Here is a 16,112-nt window from a genome sequence, read left to right as displayed (position 1 = left end):
CAGGCCGCCGTCGGGGGTCGCGGCGGTGTCTCTCCTCCTGTCTGAACGCGGCGTCGTCGTCGGCGGCCATGTTACCACGTGTTAGCATGGCTACGCTACGCTAGGTCCGCTGTACGTGGACGGCTTCGCTAATCAAGTCAGCGGCCTGATGCTAAAGGAGGGAGGGGGGGGGTTGTGGATGTCGTATTCTGGTGTCAGAATGCCTGGACTCCTATTGTGGGAGGGATGGGAATATTGTGTTGTGGCTATGGGTGTCCAAACAGAAAGGTACTGGGGTGTGTCATACTAATTTGGCCCGTTAAGCCCTTTGAGGCTGCAATGGTGATTAAGGGCTAAACAAATACTATTGAATTGAATTACTGGGTTTGATCACAAATGCCTGCAGTATACCAGTAGGCACCTTGGATTAGAAACCCATATGGAAATGAGGGTTAGTGATTGTAGGTCAATCTGCTAAACGACTAAAGAGTAAATAATTCCCGGTAAGACGCATGTTGTTTTTTCAGCATTGCTTTATTTCTGACACAAGAATGCAGATAAAGGCAACAACCAATTGAAGTCCAGTTACAGGATGTTGGACGACGGCGGACCAATCAAGAGACAAGAGAGAGAGGTACGAATGAGCCGATTGGATCAGGTACAGCTGACAGGATCTATAGAACCCAGTAAAACAATACAGTATGGGAAGTGAATGAGTTACATGGATGTCTAGTTGTCTACTTATACTCGGTGGCAAATAAATCCTTCACATTATCTAAATATAAACCACGAAAAGTACGGCTAAAAGGAAACATTAATGAAGATGATTTTTTTCTTACTTATTATCTAGCACAGAGAGGCCTCTGAACAATACAACAACAGACGTGGACTTGACAGCATAATATCTTTGATGGCTTAGAAAGAAGGGACCATTTTTTTTATGTTTTTCTTTTTCTATTCTCGTTGCCATTCACGAGGCGACGGCTAATGATGGGCCAGAATTAAGTAGCATCACTTAAACGACATCAAAGTCGAGTGCATTCTCCCCCCCCCCCCCCGGCACGGCAATTCACAACATACAAAAAAATATACACACAGAATAGGGTTCTTCCCGTAATGAAATGTAAGAAAAACAATAAAAGTTGTACTAGTCACTTTTACCCTGATTTAACTTAATACCGTTTTTTGGCGTCCTGACAGTTCTATGATTTGTATTGTTAATCAACAGGCGTTGAAACCTGAAGGCTTCTTATGGACAACCCACTGCCGGGAGATTTTTGTTTTTTAATTTCTCAGGGAGGCCATTTTCTTTTCAGAGTGCAGTTTAAAACATGTCAAGTATTAACAACAGCCACTGTGCATTGTTTGTGAAAAAAATACCAAAGGGTAACACTGTGCAATGTGTAACTGACAAACCCCTGTCATTTTAAAAGGTAAAAATAGGGAATTGCCAATTACACTTTATCCCCAAACGTCTTATACTCTTTAGAGAACTAGTCAAACCCGTTAAATATGATGGAATGTATTTTTACGATAGTTCCAGTAAATCCAATACTACCCAATTCTAACACCAGTAAATCCAGTCAAGGCAAGACTCCAATTCCAATTCAAACATAATAAAATGATTTAGATAGAGATGAAGAGTCTTTGGTATGATACATCATTTGGTATTTCTAATACTTCCGAAATGTAAAAATGTCAACAGCCATTCTGTGCAGTTTGTAGCCAGTCAAAATATACGAAATTGGAATTCAAGAACCTATGAAATATATAAAAATAACTACATTAATGGTCCACAAGCACAATCTAACACGTGGAAACTTATGAAGCATATGTTCCAGGTAAATAAAAAGAAACACGTAGAGTTTTTGATATTTTGGTTTTTCCTGTTTCACACCGATCCAGTTCTATAGATTTGTACTCAGGTACGCAATTCTAACAAGCTACAGTAGTTGAGTTATTGGAAATCGAAGGAGTAAAGGCGTTGCAGAAATGGAACACAACTGTAAAGACCTCACACTCTACTAAATTATCACCTATGATAATGATTCAAAAAGCATATCAACAGCTACAGATGAACAGCTTCCACAATGTTATGTGACATACACGGACATATAAAAAACATTGCATTTTTTTATACCCTGTGGTTTGCGTCAATGAGAGTTGAATCTTTATTGACCCCTGTTTAGACTGCTGTGGGGAAGAGGGTATCAGACAGGATTAGACACACACACACACACGCACATTATCTATGACTCCAACAACACAAACTCACACACACAGGAACTCAACACACACACTAACATAACTTGATACACTCATAGCACCACAAACAGTTTTCACACACACACACACACACACACACACACACACACACACACACACACACACACACACACACACACACACACACACACACACACACACACACACACCCCCTATTCATCCACCCTCAGGTTGGAATCCCCCCAAACTTAAAAACCGTGACAGGAAGTGTGACGGGCCGGGTCAGAGGACGACAGGAACTCGACCCCTCCTCCTCTTCCTCCTCCTCCTCGTCCACTTCCTCCCCACCGTGGCCCCCAGCACTTCCTATGTGGGGAAGCAGATGCCGCAGCACTCCATGCAGATCTCCAGGCAGTCCGAGGACTCGCAGCACGCGTCCATGATGCCGCAGTCCATGTCGCACGGGCAGTTGCAGTCGTCGCCCGCCTCGTCGCCGCAGCAACAGCAGCAGACCTCGGGCGTGCACACGCCGCACGACGCCTGCGTGGCCACCATGTTGCACAGCGCCAGGAACTCGCAGAAGAGGCAGGCCAGGATGCAGTGCACGCAGCAGTCTGCGGGGGGAGCCGGAGTGCGGAGAAGGGCAGGCCGGAGAAGAGGGGGGGGGGGGGGGGAGAAGAGGGGGGGGGGGTCACAAAGGTCACACACAGATCTGGAAGCGCAACGCAAAACAGATCTACAACTATCTAGAACTATCTAGAACAGGGGTTCCCAACCAGTCGATCGCGGTCTACAAGTAGACCGCCGACAGATCCCAAGTCGACCGCGAGGGGTGAAGAAGAATTTTTATTTTTATTTTTTTTATTTTTTTAAATAAAATAAAATTTACCCCGGGGGTAGCGCAGGCGCTGTCAACAGCAGTTGAAAGCCGTCAACAGTAGTTACGCAATCCTAAACGTTGGCCCCCCCCCCCCCCCGCTTGAAGGTAGGTTTGCAATGTTGACACTAGGCTGGTAGATCTCGGGAGGTTGGCTACTTGAAAAGTAGATCTTGGGTCAAAAAAGGTTGGGCACCCCTGATCTAGAACTATCGATCGGATCAGGAACTAGAATGAAAGGGGAGGAAGATTTACAAGTAAAGCTGAGGCAAATTGAGGTGAGGCGGTGTGGGGGGGAGCCGGCCGGAGAAGGGAGAGAAAAATAGACACATAGTCAGGTTGTGTTGGATGGATAGAAAGTGCCCTTTTGGGGGCTTGGGTCAGGGGGGGTGTCATACATATTTGGCCTTTTGAGCACTTTGAGACTGTAACGGTGATTAAGGGCTAGACCAATACAATTTGATTGAATTAAAAGGGCAACACACAGATCTGGAGCTGCATTGAAACAACAGATCTAGAACTATCTAGAACTATCAAGATCTAAGTATCAGATCTAGAACTATAATGAAAGGGGTGAAGGATTTACTGGTAAAGTTAAGGCAAAATAAGGTGAAACGTTGCTGTTTATAAGAATAGACGACATCGGGATCTGAAATAAAGGCAAAAAGAAAACTATAAGAAAACATTTTAAGTGTTAAAACTACTGAAATAAAAAATGAGTAGAAAAGAAAAAAGCAACAATGAGGGGAGTACAGGCCACCATCAGGTATCGGGGCTATAAACCACGATTATGAAGTGTAGCACTTGGATAATCCTCTCTTTCTGCACCATTAAAAACCTCACGACTTGACTATAAACCTTGGTGTTTCAGTCAGAAAAAGACAATCCGACCAGGGGATTTTTCTGTTCGTTACGACGCGTTGTCACTTTTATTGCAGAGACCTTGGGCTAGACCTTGAGTAAACCACAGGAACAAGATTGGCAACGATAATGATTATGTCAAGCACACCAGTGAATCCCTACAGGAGTGTGGGCATGCACACACACAGACAGACACACACACACACACGCAAGAGCATTAAAAGTCCAAATATTAAATATTACGCGTGATCGACAAGAATGCTATGGGAAATGTTTAGTCTCCTTTTTGTCAATACATGACTGCAAAAAACGGATGGAAAGTAAATAGAGTTTGTATTGCAACGTATTTCGTAAGAAAAATGAGTATGCATTGAAATATATCAGGGAATAGTATGAAAGTGAAAGCAAAAGTAAAAAATAAAGTTTGTATATGTGTGTGCTTGTGCGTAACTGAGTACTCGTATGCTGAGGAAAAATCTGTCAGTGAGTGTGTGCGTGTGTGTCTGTAGGGGGAGGGCGTGGGGGGGTGGTCAAAAGGGAATCAAGGCAAATTCAATGAAACAAATTTCTCTCCCACCGTTTCTGATTAGCGGACCTGTTCAATAATTGTGGCATTGTCATGCAAACTAGAGCGGCTTGATCACGCAAGGATGATTAGAAAAAGTCCGAAAAAACTATCGCTCCCTGGCAAATTAGCGCGCTAATGCCTGCAATGCTCACTGATCTCTGATTAACATTTAACCTCCTCCATCACCACCACCACCCCCACAACCTCCCATGTGGTTGACGGAGGTGAGGTGGAGACTGTCTCGCACACTTGAAAAGTGTTCCCCTGTAAATTACCAATCGGTCGATTAATTATTCAAATCTCAGTGGGTGTAAATAAATTAAATTAATAAAGTGAAAAAAAAGAGAAGGAAATCAAGTTTGACATAAATGAAAAATTATGTTTTTTTTTTCGCATTGAGAGTGATTGTGCTTCCTTTTTTATTTTTGCTCTTTTTCTTATTTGGCTTTTTATAATCAATGTCTGTTTTTTTTTAATGCATAACGTGTACGTCTGCTCGAATAAGGTCAACCAAGCCCTAGAGGGAGAGAGAGGGATTCTCTTGGGAAGCAATTCTTCTGTGGAAAAATAAGTAAATGATAAAGAGATGTATTTTTTTAGTCCAATGGTAGCAAATAATAATTTCAAAACAATATCAGTTGAAAGGCAGTGAAACGGCAAAACTTTCGGAGTGATTTCAGTAGAGCTGGTCAGTTGGTCGACTGGATGCAGAACAAGTATTTTCGGGGCCGGGAGGGACATATGCAGACCGAAGTTTATTTTGAGTTACCCTAACCCTGCTAGAAATAACATTAATTATGAATACAAATAATATCGAAGGCTCCATAGTTTCGGTTTTAATAATCATATGGTTTGATAGATTATAAGACTTTTAAGACAGGAGGTTAAAATCACTTGTTTTTCCAACTTTGAACTTGCCCAACTTAAGGATAACTGCTAGTCTACTGACTGAACATTTACTCCAAACTAAGTGATACTAAAGAAATCGACGGTCTGGCAGGATTTGGTTCGAAAAAAGACGACAAAAAAGTATGTTAAAAGTAAAATAAGTAAAAGTATAAAGGCATATTTTCAAAATATGTAAGGCATTAGTGACGAATTTCAGTCGACTTTCAGTTGACCACAGCACAAACTTTCTGTTTTGTCTTTTTTATCAGGGAATATTTCGCCAAATACATCTATATCATGTCCTATCATTGATGAACACAGAGTGTGTTGCCATTTGCAATAAGTGTGATGATGCGGATGAGAGAAACACGCGTCAGTACAAACTTACAAAAACATTCCAATATTTCTCTGTTAAAAGTCTGCAAACAGAACCAGTAGCGAAAAAGCACGCACAGAGGTTCATCACCGAGCAAAAGAAAAGAGAAGAGAAGCGGTGGAACGCACCGAAAAGCGCTGACAGGTAAAGTTCACGTCTCCGAGTCTACAGGGAGATAAATCCTCCCCAATAACTCCTGCTCAGCACCGCCTGCGACTGCGGCTGCTGCACCCCACGATCTGAATCACTAAACTGCAGAGAGAACCCACATCCCCGTGTTCACCTTAGGCTCCCCCGGTACGCTGCCTTTTGAACGCCGCGGACGGGTGGGCCGACGGACAGACGGACGGACGGATGGATGTGGAAAGAGAGCAGCAAAATAAATAAATAAAATAGAACTAGAGACTTGCAAACAGGGGGCGCATTTGCATGGCTTTCATCTATACGTCTTAGGGGTCCGTGGACAGGGGCCGTTGCTGATTGGCATGAAAGAGGGGAGGGGGGGAGGGGGTTGGTGAATGTAAAGGCGAGGAAGATGAGGCGAGGAAGACCCCTGGCAGGTCGGCTGGCCGGCTGGACGCTCATGTTTGATTAATCAAAGAAGGGTTGGGATTTTCTTCCTCTTTCTTTTTCCATTTGATTCAATTTCTTCTAAACGCAACGGAGGACCAGAAGCAGAAGCACTGGCTGTCTGCGACAGCCGTCCGAATGTGGACCCGCGCGCGAGCGTGTGTGTGTGTGTACGTGTACACGTGTACATGTGTTTGTTTGTGTGTGAAGCCGACACACACACACACACACACACACACACACACACACACACACACACACACACACACACACACACACACACACACACACACACACACACACACACACACACACACACACACACACACACACACGTCCGGATCACACACACATCCTATGCATCCACCCTCAGGTTGGAATCCCCCCTAACTAAAAACCGGGACAGGAACTGTGAGGGACGGGTCAGAAGTTACCTCTTTCCATGTGTTGAGTTGCATACAAGAATACAGAACATTAAACACTATATATGTTGGTGTGTGTGTGTGTGCGTTTATGCATGCATGTGCGTGTGTGTTTGCGAGGCGCATACCGCTCTTGAATTACCCTAGTTAAATAGACACCCTGGCGCCAGCGAGCAGAGAGAAAAATATTCATCAGGCTTCTTCATCACAACCGCGGACAAAACACCCGCTCAAAAAGTTCAGAGCGGCGCACTTTGAAGGACCCCGAGGGTACGCACAGTGATGCCTGAGATCACAACGCCAAGACCGGACTACGAATGCAACACAAAACAGCATTCTGCGGGCTTTAAGCAGCGTACTTGAACGTCTCAGCTATTCACTTGGATGTATAATTTAGCAGCAGCGATTAGTCTGATTTTCTTTCCCCTTTGGTCGAGCCAAGGACGGGCGACTGGTTGTGATGCTAAGTTCAGGGGCTAATGGCGACAGAGGGCATTGTGGGTGCCCGGTAAATCTCGATGGGGGAGGGTTAGAAGATGAATATAATAATGATAAATACGGGTAACGGGAAAGATTGTACACGATGACCTCATATGTTGTGACATTCTCTGATTTAATATTCCGAGCAGCCCCGGTAGGTTCTATATGTGTTAAAGTCTCGTACTTTGGTTTGGACAAGCGTCACGTTTTTTTTTCTCATGCTAGAGAGGCGTTTATCAGCATCGTTATTTGTTATAACCTCGGAGCGGTGTGAATGTTTCTGGTGAGGGGAGAAGAAGGGGGGAACGACTTCGACAACCCAGACGGACAGGCAGTCAGACGCACGGAAAAACACAGAGCAGAAAACACAGCACATCGACATGGATCGGTTGCTTAGACCCAGACGCGGCCCGGATTCTGTGGGCAGTAGCAACCACCCCGGGGGAAAAAGGGAATAAAGAAAGAAAATACAACATGCAGGCAGAAAGAAAGAGAGAGAAAGAGGCCGAGAGAGAGAGAGAAAATATGTAGTGGCGTGACACACAACAAGCGCGATGGGCCTCGGAGCGGCAAGCTGTTTCCTTAAAAAGAAAAAGAAAAAACACCAAACAAAAAACTCCTAGATAACGAAAAACGAAAAAAAACAACAAAGACAAAAGAAAAACTACATAGAGGGAGTGGGGCAGAGAGAACGAGCTCAGAGGCCAAAGGGAATACACACACACACACAAACACACACATACAGACACACAGACATACAGACACACACACACAGATGAGGAGGAGGAACAGGAGGAGGATAAGGGGCTACAGAGTGGAGATCCAACACGCGTGTGCTTTGCACAGGAGCCCTCCTTCATAATGCATGAGTGACTGAGAGGCTAACGCTAACAGACAGCCGCCCTCGCTAACACACACACACACACACACACACACACACACACACACACACACACACACACACACACACACACACACACACACACACACACACACACACACACACACACACACACACACACACACAAACACACTCACGTTCACATGCTCCCACAAGTGTGTGTGTGTGTGTGTGTGTGTGTGTGTGTGTGTGTGTGTGTGTGTGTGTGTGTGTGTGTGTGTGTGTGTGTGTGTGTGTGTGTGATAGAAGCCTGTTTAAAGAAGAAAGCCTTGGTACGATGCCCGCGGGCCTTGGACCCCTAATAGTCTCTAAACGAGGCTCAAGCAGCTCAGGGGCCTTAATTGATTACACAGCAGCCAAGAAAAATAAACCCAACAAAGTGAATGACAAACGAGCTGGTCACAGAGCCAGCCCCCAACCCACGTCCAAACAAAAGCGAGCGGCGTAAACGACCCCACTCAGACGATCCACTGTGAGCGCACATTGGCAGCGGTGCCAACAACGTTGCGTGCCAAGAAATCGCGCACACTCCCCAGAGCTGGCGCGCCCGTTTAGCTCGCTCGCTAGCTAGCTACCGCCTTTCATTTTTTTTCTCCTCGTGTTCCGCGAAGGAAGGGGAGGAGGAGGAGGGGGGGGGGGGTTCGTTGCTGTTTAGGGGGCTAATTTCACAGGCAAACAGATTATGCTAATCCGTGTAAACATTCAAACACAACAGCTTGCCTGTTTTCCGGGGGGAAATAAATACTTGAGAGCGAACATATTGATTCAGAGAGCAGGCATTTGCAAATAAGCAACACTAAAAGCCATAATGAGACAGATTTATCGAGCTTCTGTCTTTGTCTTTTTTTTTTTCTTCTTCAAATCAATCCCCCTCTTCTCTTCTCCAATTAAGACGTAGAGCTTAGGTTTTTGTTGCGCGGGGTATTTCCTTGGTGATTCCGACGCGACCTCACTTCATTCTTACATATCTATCCACCTGCCTGCCTCACCTTGTTAGCTAACAAACCCAATACAAGGATGATGATCTCGAATAAGCATTGAAAAACGCTTTTCCTTTTGCGGTTATTTCCAGATGTATTCGAGCTAACCCTGTGTCTTTTATCCCCCCTTGAACAACCCCCTACCACCACATCAAATCTCTGCCACCTGCCAACCTTTGAAGCGTTAAGGGCCTCGGATTAGCTGAATAAATAGGTAAAGTATAGCGTATACAGTCCTCATAAACACCTATAAGGTAGCATCAGATCACACACACACATTCCTGAAAAGCATTATAATGAGGACCGAGAGTCGTCCTTTGTCCACATTGCCGACGGAGCCGACCGGGGTCCAGGAGGTGTGAGAGGGACTGTGAGGGGCCCACCGGGGATGGGCTATGTCACTTAATAGGCCCCCTGTGCCCCAGTGCCTTGTTAGAGGGTCACACCTATCCACCCGGAGGTAATAAGACTCACCCCCGACGCGAGCATTCATTACCGGACCCACCTAGGCCTCAAACCCTGACCGAGTGATAGCCCCTCTGCATGGGGACAAAAGGTGGGAATGGTGGACGAGGGGGGGGTGTTGTTGGCTAAAAAATAAAAGCCCCAGGAGTGGGATGTGCTCTCACTCCTGGGGCGACAGGATGTGTGATACCGTGAAAAAAAAAAGAAAAAGGAAACCTCTCCGGTCTCTGACGTCTCAATTCTTGACGCCGTTGAGAAAGGTGACAGAATTGAAGTTCATTCAGCATTGATCTGTTTTTTGCACTCGTGTAACGGAGAGGCCCTGGTTTCTCCGGGCAAGAGAAGAGAAACCGTATGCCTGTGACGTGTGATGGGTTCAATGTGGGCGGAGCCACCGCGTCCTGTCATCCTGTCGTCCTGGTCATTTTATTTGGGTCGACAATTGTTTAAAAAAAATATTTCTTGGGGGAAGGTTTGATCCTTTTTAGCGTCGTGTAAGACGGGAAGGTTAGTAAGAGAGAGGGGAAGAAATTCAGCAAAGGACCACGGCCAGAAATCAAACCCCGGTCGCTGCGGTAAGGACCGGGCCTTAATGTCACGCGCTCTACCTCCCACTGATCCTTTTACTCATAACATCGAATCTAGTATGAAAGGCTAGCGCACATCGTGTTCATTTCACTGATCAGACGAAATAAAAAACAATGAGCTAGCCCGTGAACTCCGCCTCAATGCATTTATAGTAAAAAAAAAAAGGTTGGGAAGCGCTGCTGTAGCTTACTCACCCTCGGGTAGTGGCGGTTTCTGCGAGCTGCTGCTATCGCTGTTCACCGACAAGCTGGACCTCAGCTTGCGCGTCATCTTCTGGGACACGGGCATGGACGGCTGTCTGCGCGGCTGCTCCGACGTTGGCCTCACGCCGGGAGTTTGGCCGCCGTTCTCGCCGTTCGGAGCGAAGTTGGCGCCGCAAGTGCACATGGGAGGGACCATGGTGTGTTCGGCGGGGGCGTTGGCGTCGTCGGCGCCGGGCTGGGCGTCCTGGTCACTGGGGCTTTGCTTAGAGGTGCTGACCGTGTTGTAGCGGAGGCCGTTGTGGCAGCGGGAGGCGTCTCTCTGGCCCGGCTCCGAGGGACTTCGCTGGGGCTGAGCTGGAAAACATGAAGCGAGAAAGGTTAGGTGTTTACATTGTGGTCTGTAGGCCGTCGTGCCGTCATGTCAAAGACAGACATGTGGAACTATGAAATATGTATCAGCTTGGACTAGCACGGACCACAAGAGGTATTTTTAATGGAGAAATATAGAATGCAAGAAATTGAGTACATCGCAACGTCAGTGAATATTACTTTGGCTGAGTCTTCTCTGGAAAAATTGATACCTGAGCCTCGGTGTAAGCATACAGAAGCCAAGAATATGCGTTCACACGACCATAAATGAAAACCATCAAATGTGAGTGGTTTGCAATGACCTGCGTATGCACTAAATTCACTGTAGATGCCAGTTTGGATGTTCGATTTATTCCGCACAGAGCAAGACTAAACGCAATACACAGCAGTCAGGGCAAAAAGAAGTCGCAAAAGATCCTTTAAACCGTGAATCATGAATCTCACCACAGCATTTCTTACATCATCATATCAATTAGGCGGCAAGTGTTTCAAACAAAAAACGAAAATGGCGTAGCGTATTTTTTTTCTCGAGGCAACATCACAGGGAGGCACCGCCGCCGTGGAAACCAATTGATGGGAGCGGTACCCAGGTGAGTGTACAAGTGTGTGTGAAGAAAAAAAGCGAGTTAGATAGGGGGAGAGAGCGAGAGAGAGGGTCCCTTTGACTGTGCATATACAAAACATGCATCCGCATTAAGGTAACGACACCCTCGCCTCTCAGAGTTGTCGATAGATTGCCTCAAATAGACACCGTTGCAGTAAAAAAGGTGTGGGGGGGAGGGGGGTAAGCGCGGGGGGATAGGGTACACGTTGGCAGCCACACAGGAAGTCAGGGCGATGACATCCTGATTTGGGAAAGCAAGCCGAGACGAAGGTTGGGGAAATAATACCTGCACATTCAGCCCTACTGGGATTACCTTCCTTATATGCTTCACAAGTGTGTGTGTGTGTGTGTGTGTGTGTGTGTGTGTGTGTGTGTGTGTGTGTGTGTGTGTGTGTGTGTGTGTGCACGCACGTCTGGGTAAGAGAGGGTTGGTGGATGGCTACGTGTTGACTTCTTTGTGAATTATTCATTTCCTCAAGTCCCTACTTAGTCTAAGTTAGCCGACCTATAATGAACACAGAATATATCTGTTTTGCATCCAATCGCAATTATCTGACTCAGACCACCTGCACCAGTAAGTAACATAAGCATCTGCATTGGCTTATTAAATTCACACAAAAAAAAAAACAGGAGGAGAATAGGTGTGAAAAAAACACTGAAATAGAAACAAATTGCCTTTCTCTCGATGTCCCTCGATCTGTTTCTGTCAATTTACCGCCAAGTGTTATTACAGTTAACAAAGAAGCAAGGGCCCGTGGTGAGCTTTTTTCTCCATTTCATTTTTTTTGAACAACACATCGCAGTGGGAGAGGGTAGGGGCGAGAGCGTGGATGTCAAACAATACAATTAAAAACAGACAGCGCGTTTGTTCGCTTCTCCTTTTTATTTTTTTCTGCAATTGCAGTTCCAGTATACAAATATAGACTTTAGGGGGGGGAGGAATCAGGATTGAATACAATTTGAATTAAACAATGGGGCCCCTGTGAGAGAGGATTCATTATATGGTTATGTAAGGGCCAGGTTGATGGATCTTTCCCCTTCCTTCTGGAGACAAAGCCCTCTGACACCGGCCTGGTGACATAGTGGAGTGTGAAAGAGGACCTTACGGCACGCTAACAAGAAGAATCAGTGCACTTCTAACTGCCATGGATAGCTTGTTTTGTCGTGTTTGTGTTAATCGGTTGCAGATTTATTTACAGTTGCAACTCTGGATAAATGACAGCCTTTCGCTATTTACGGCTACACCACACAGTCCGTTATTTTCTCTTTTTGGGGACGGTTCGTGAGATAGAAAGAAAAAAATTAACAGAGAAACCACAAAAAAGTCAGACATGCAAACATACAAATATATCCTACAGTTATAACTGCCGTCCGACCACTGTACTGAAGCAGCCTAAAATAGAAACATTAACATTAGTCACAGACACACACACACGCGCACGCACACAAAAACGCGTGCATACGCTCAATTCCAGGGGTTACATTCAATTACCTTTCGCTTTCAAGTAATGTCAAGCTTCCAATTTACCAAGGCATAAATACTTATTAGGAAAACCGCTACTTGGAAAGTACCAAAGTAAACGGCAAAGTGTATTTCCTCCGTGGCTCAGTTTGCCCTGCTGTACCGCAAACGGCGTTGTTCCAGGACACCGACCGCGAGACGCTAACTTTTTTTTATTTTTATCCCAACGAGCGTCTGTGACGGAGATGGATGGAAGGCGGGAGGCTAATATTCATAATCATTGATCACGGTAATGATGATACTGTCAGAGATGGCAGAGACAGACTCGCCCGGTCACGCCGAGACGAATGGAGACATAATGGAATGGATCAGATGGAGGAGAGAAGAGACGGGAAGGCCCGCCTTGTTTGAGTTTAGTTTGGTGAGTGGTGAAAGTAAAGAGGGGGTTTAGGCAGGGCACTGAACTTCCCTATTAATAGCACTGCTTTGCTATTTAAGTTGATGTGGCTAAACTTTGAGAGTTGGAAGAAAAAAAACATCAGTGCCTTCCCTGCACACTTCATTTTTATGTTTTTTTGGTCAGGAAGCCTGTGCCAATCAGGGTTAAAGATAAACGATTATTTTTTAAACCATTAATCTAGCGATTATTTTTTTGATGCATCGATTAATCTAACGATTAATTTTTTCAGTCCGATTCGATCTGATTATCGATTATCTCCCCATTAATTGACTAATAGCAATTTATACATGTTGATTTACATATCCGAGTGAAAAAAAATATGAATTCCTTAACATTGTAATACATGTTTATTGCCTTTAAATTCCAAAATAAAAGGGCAAAAGTAATGCATTCTTAGAATTCTACGGTGCTCGGTCATCTGCAGCTGCTACCAGGTGGCGCCTCTTCAGGTGCTGGTGAATTGCCGTGGTGCTAGAATGGAAAGCCATCTCCATTTTGCAAAGACGACATATCACGGAATCGTTTCCTTTTACATTAAAGAATTCCCATACTTTAGAGGAACGAGTGCGTGGCGCCTTGCACTTATGAAAGTCTGAGGAGCCACTCGCGTTGCTACTACGCTCCGGCGCCGCCCATCTTTGTTTTGGGTTTTTTGAAACGACGCGCGTTTTTCCTGTCGACGTAATTTATGCGTCAACGTCATCTATTACGTCGACGCGTTGTCCCAGCCTTAGTCGTAATGTTTACCTACAGCTCCTTTAAGTACTATTTAGTCATTAAGCAGATGTCTGGATGCATTTTAAGATCCATGTGATTAGAGAGCAGGGCAGGAGGCCATGAGTTGATGAGACTGAGGATGTGAGGGTTTGAAACCAGTACTAGAGAGTTAAAACACCCTCATCATTATCCATTCCTGACCTTTGACCTTTAACATGTAATCTGGTTTGAAATGTGTGAACTGTATGAAGGCTACTCAGATCAAACTGGTTGCATCAAGGTATGCAAGAACAACACAAACGTTTCCCGTTTTACATTGTGCGGTTATTTGTTAGTTAAAATAAAAGAAAGATAGATAAATACTAATACGTATGAGAAAAAGTTGGACACAATAATAATCATGATATATTAACCCATGAATAAAATACCTTTCACTAAGGCTGTCCTGCAGCCAAACACTTGGAAACGACCGCTTCACCAACAGAGCATCTCGACTGTAAACACTATAAATGTACAATGTCTGCACTGATCTGAGTGGGAACACATCACGCATCAAAAATTCATACAAAACAACTTCCAACGAGTCTGAATAAATCATCAAGTGAATTAGACGGAGAGGCCTGTGGTGCACCACCGACCTGCAAGGAGCCCGTACCGGGATAAGCATGTAGCCTGACAGTTGACACATTGCAAAGGGAAACACACACACACACACGTTGGCCTGCACCACATGCACACACAAGACTCACATTCGCACGCACAAACACACACACTTCAAATTGTAAACGCCCTATATCCAGCACATCAACAACTGTTGAGGGGTGTACATTTGTACTTGAATAAAACATGCTATGCCTCCCCCTTACACTACACACACTGTCACACACATCACACACACACAAGGGGGAAGCCGGGCGGGGGGGGGGGGGGGGGGGGGGGGGGGGGGGCAGGGGGGCGGGGGGAGAGCCGCTTCCGCGTGGCGGCGTCTAACGCTGAATCCCAATTTGGTGCCGGCGCCGTCGGCTGGCGAGCTGACAGCCCCCCGGTACCTGGGGAGCATTTTTTAAAAGGCCAGTGTTTGATGGATTCACGAAGAACACACAAATATAATTGCCATTTGTCACCGAGCGTTGAGCGGGGCCCCGCCACACAGGGACCGGGCGCCCGGCGACGACGGAGACGATGGCGCCCGCCCGCCCGCCCGCCCGCCCGCCGCCGGTCGCCACGGAGACGGGACGCGGGGAAGAGCGTCTGGAGGGAGGCTGAGGGAGACGGGGAAGGGGTTGCGATGGGGGGGGGGGGGGCTAGTCGGTATGTAAAAAAAAAAAAAATATGAAGGAACCCCGAGTATATAAACACCTCCATTTTCTGTCACCGGGAGAAAGAAAAAAAAAAAGGAAATAGGTCCTGCAGGAGGGGACTGGAAATTGCACCCCAAAGACACACAGACACACACGACGATGGAGGGTTATGAATTATATATATAAATAAAATATGTCACACACACAGGACACACACACACACACACAGGTAGGTAGGTGGGCTCTGTGTAGACACGTCAACACACAGGTTTCTACATGCGCACACACGCGGTCGCACACACGCACACGTACACACACACAAACGCACACGGTCACACGCATAATAACACCCACATGTAAATGCACACATATATGATCGCAGGCTATTTGGTGTGTGTGTGTGTGTGGGGGGGGCGTAGAGGAATATGCATACCTTGTCTTTGACGTGCGTGTGCCGGGGTGGGCGGCAGAAGCTGAGCCCCATCATACATATTATAAACAAGAATTCTAAAATAGGCAGGAGGAACGCAAGAAGAAGACTGAACTACAGAGGTCAAACCCTGGAGAGAGAGAGAGAGAGAGAGAGAGAGAGAGAGAGAGAGAGAGAGAGAGAGAGAGAGAGAGAGAGAGAGAGAGAGAGAGAGAGAGAGAGAGAGAGAGAGAGAGAGAGAGAGAGAGACTCATTTGCACATCAGCCGCCGCACCGACCGTCACGTTGAGACTATCGCCAGGGAAACGGACGGAGCGAGCTGCCTGCTTTGTGTTTCTAAGGCTTTTTAATATTAATACCCTGAGATAGTGAGGGGAGGGGGGGG

At 46.0% G+C, this 16,112-nt stretch overlaps 1 protein-coding gene across 3 annotated transcripts in view; it reads right to left on the bottom strand.

Moving 5' to 3' along the window:
* Positions 1-494: 494 nt before the first annotated feature.
* The window catches only part of mdfic (MyoD family inhibitor domain containing), a 29,237-nt gene continuing 13,619 nt past the window's right edge, over positions 495-16,112 (bottom strand). For all 3 annotated transcript variants that reach the window (XM_030341679.1, XM_030341680.1, XM_030341681.1), the window contains 2 exons: positions 10,376-10,738; positions 495-2,819 (listed from right to left, as the gene is read on the bottom strand). In XM_030341679.1, the coding sequence (XP_030197539.1) occupies positions 2,572-2,819; positions 10,376-10,738 (611 nt within the window). In that variant the 3' untranslated portion in view covers positions 495-2,571. The remainder of the gene's footprint in view (positions 2,820-10,375; positions 10,739-16,112) is intronic.

Source organism: Gadus morhua, chromosome 19, assembly GCF_902167405.1.
Source record: "Gadus morhua chromosome 19, gadMor3.0, whole genome shotgun sequence".
In the NCBI taxonomy this organism is placed as follows: Eukaryota; Metazoa; Chordata; class Actinopteri; order Gadiformes; family Gadidae; genus Gadus; species Gadus morhua.
The sequence above is the reverse complement of the archived record's forward strand: the minus strand, read 5'-3'. Positions and strand labels throughout refer to the sequence as shown.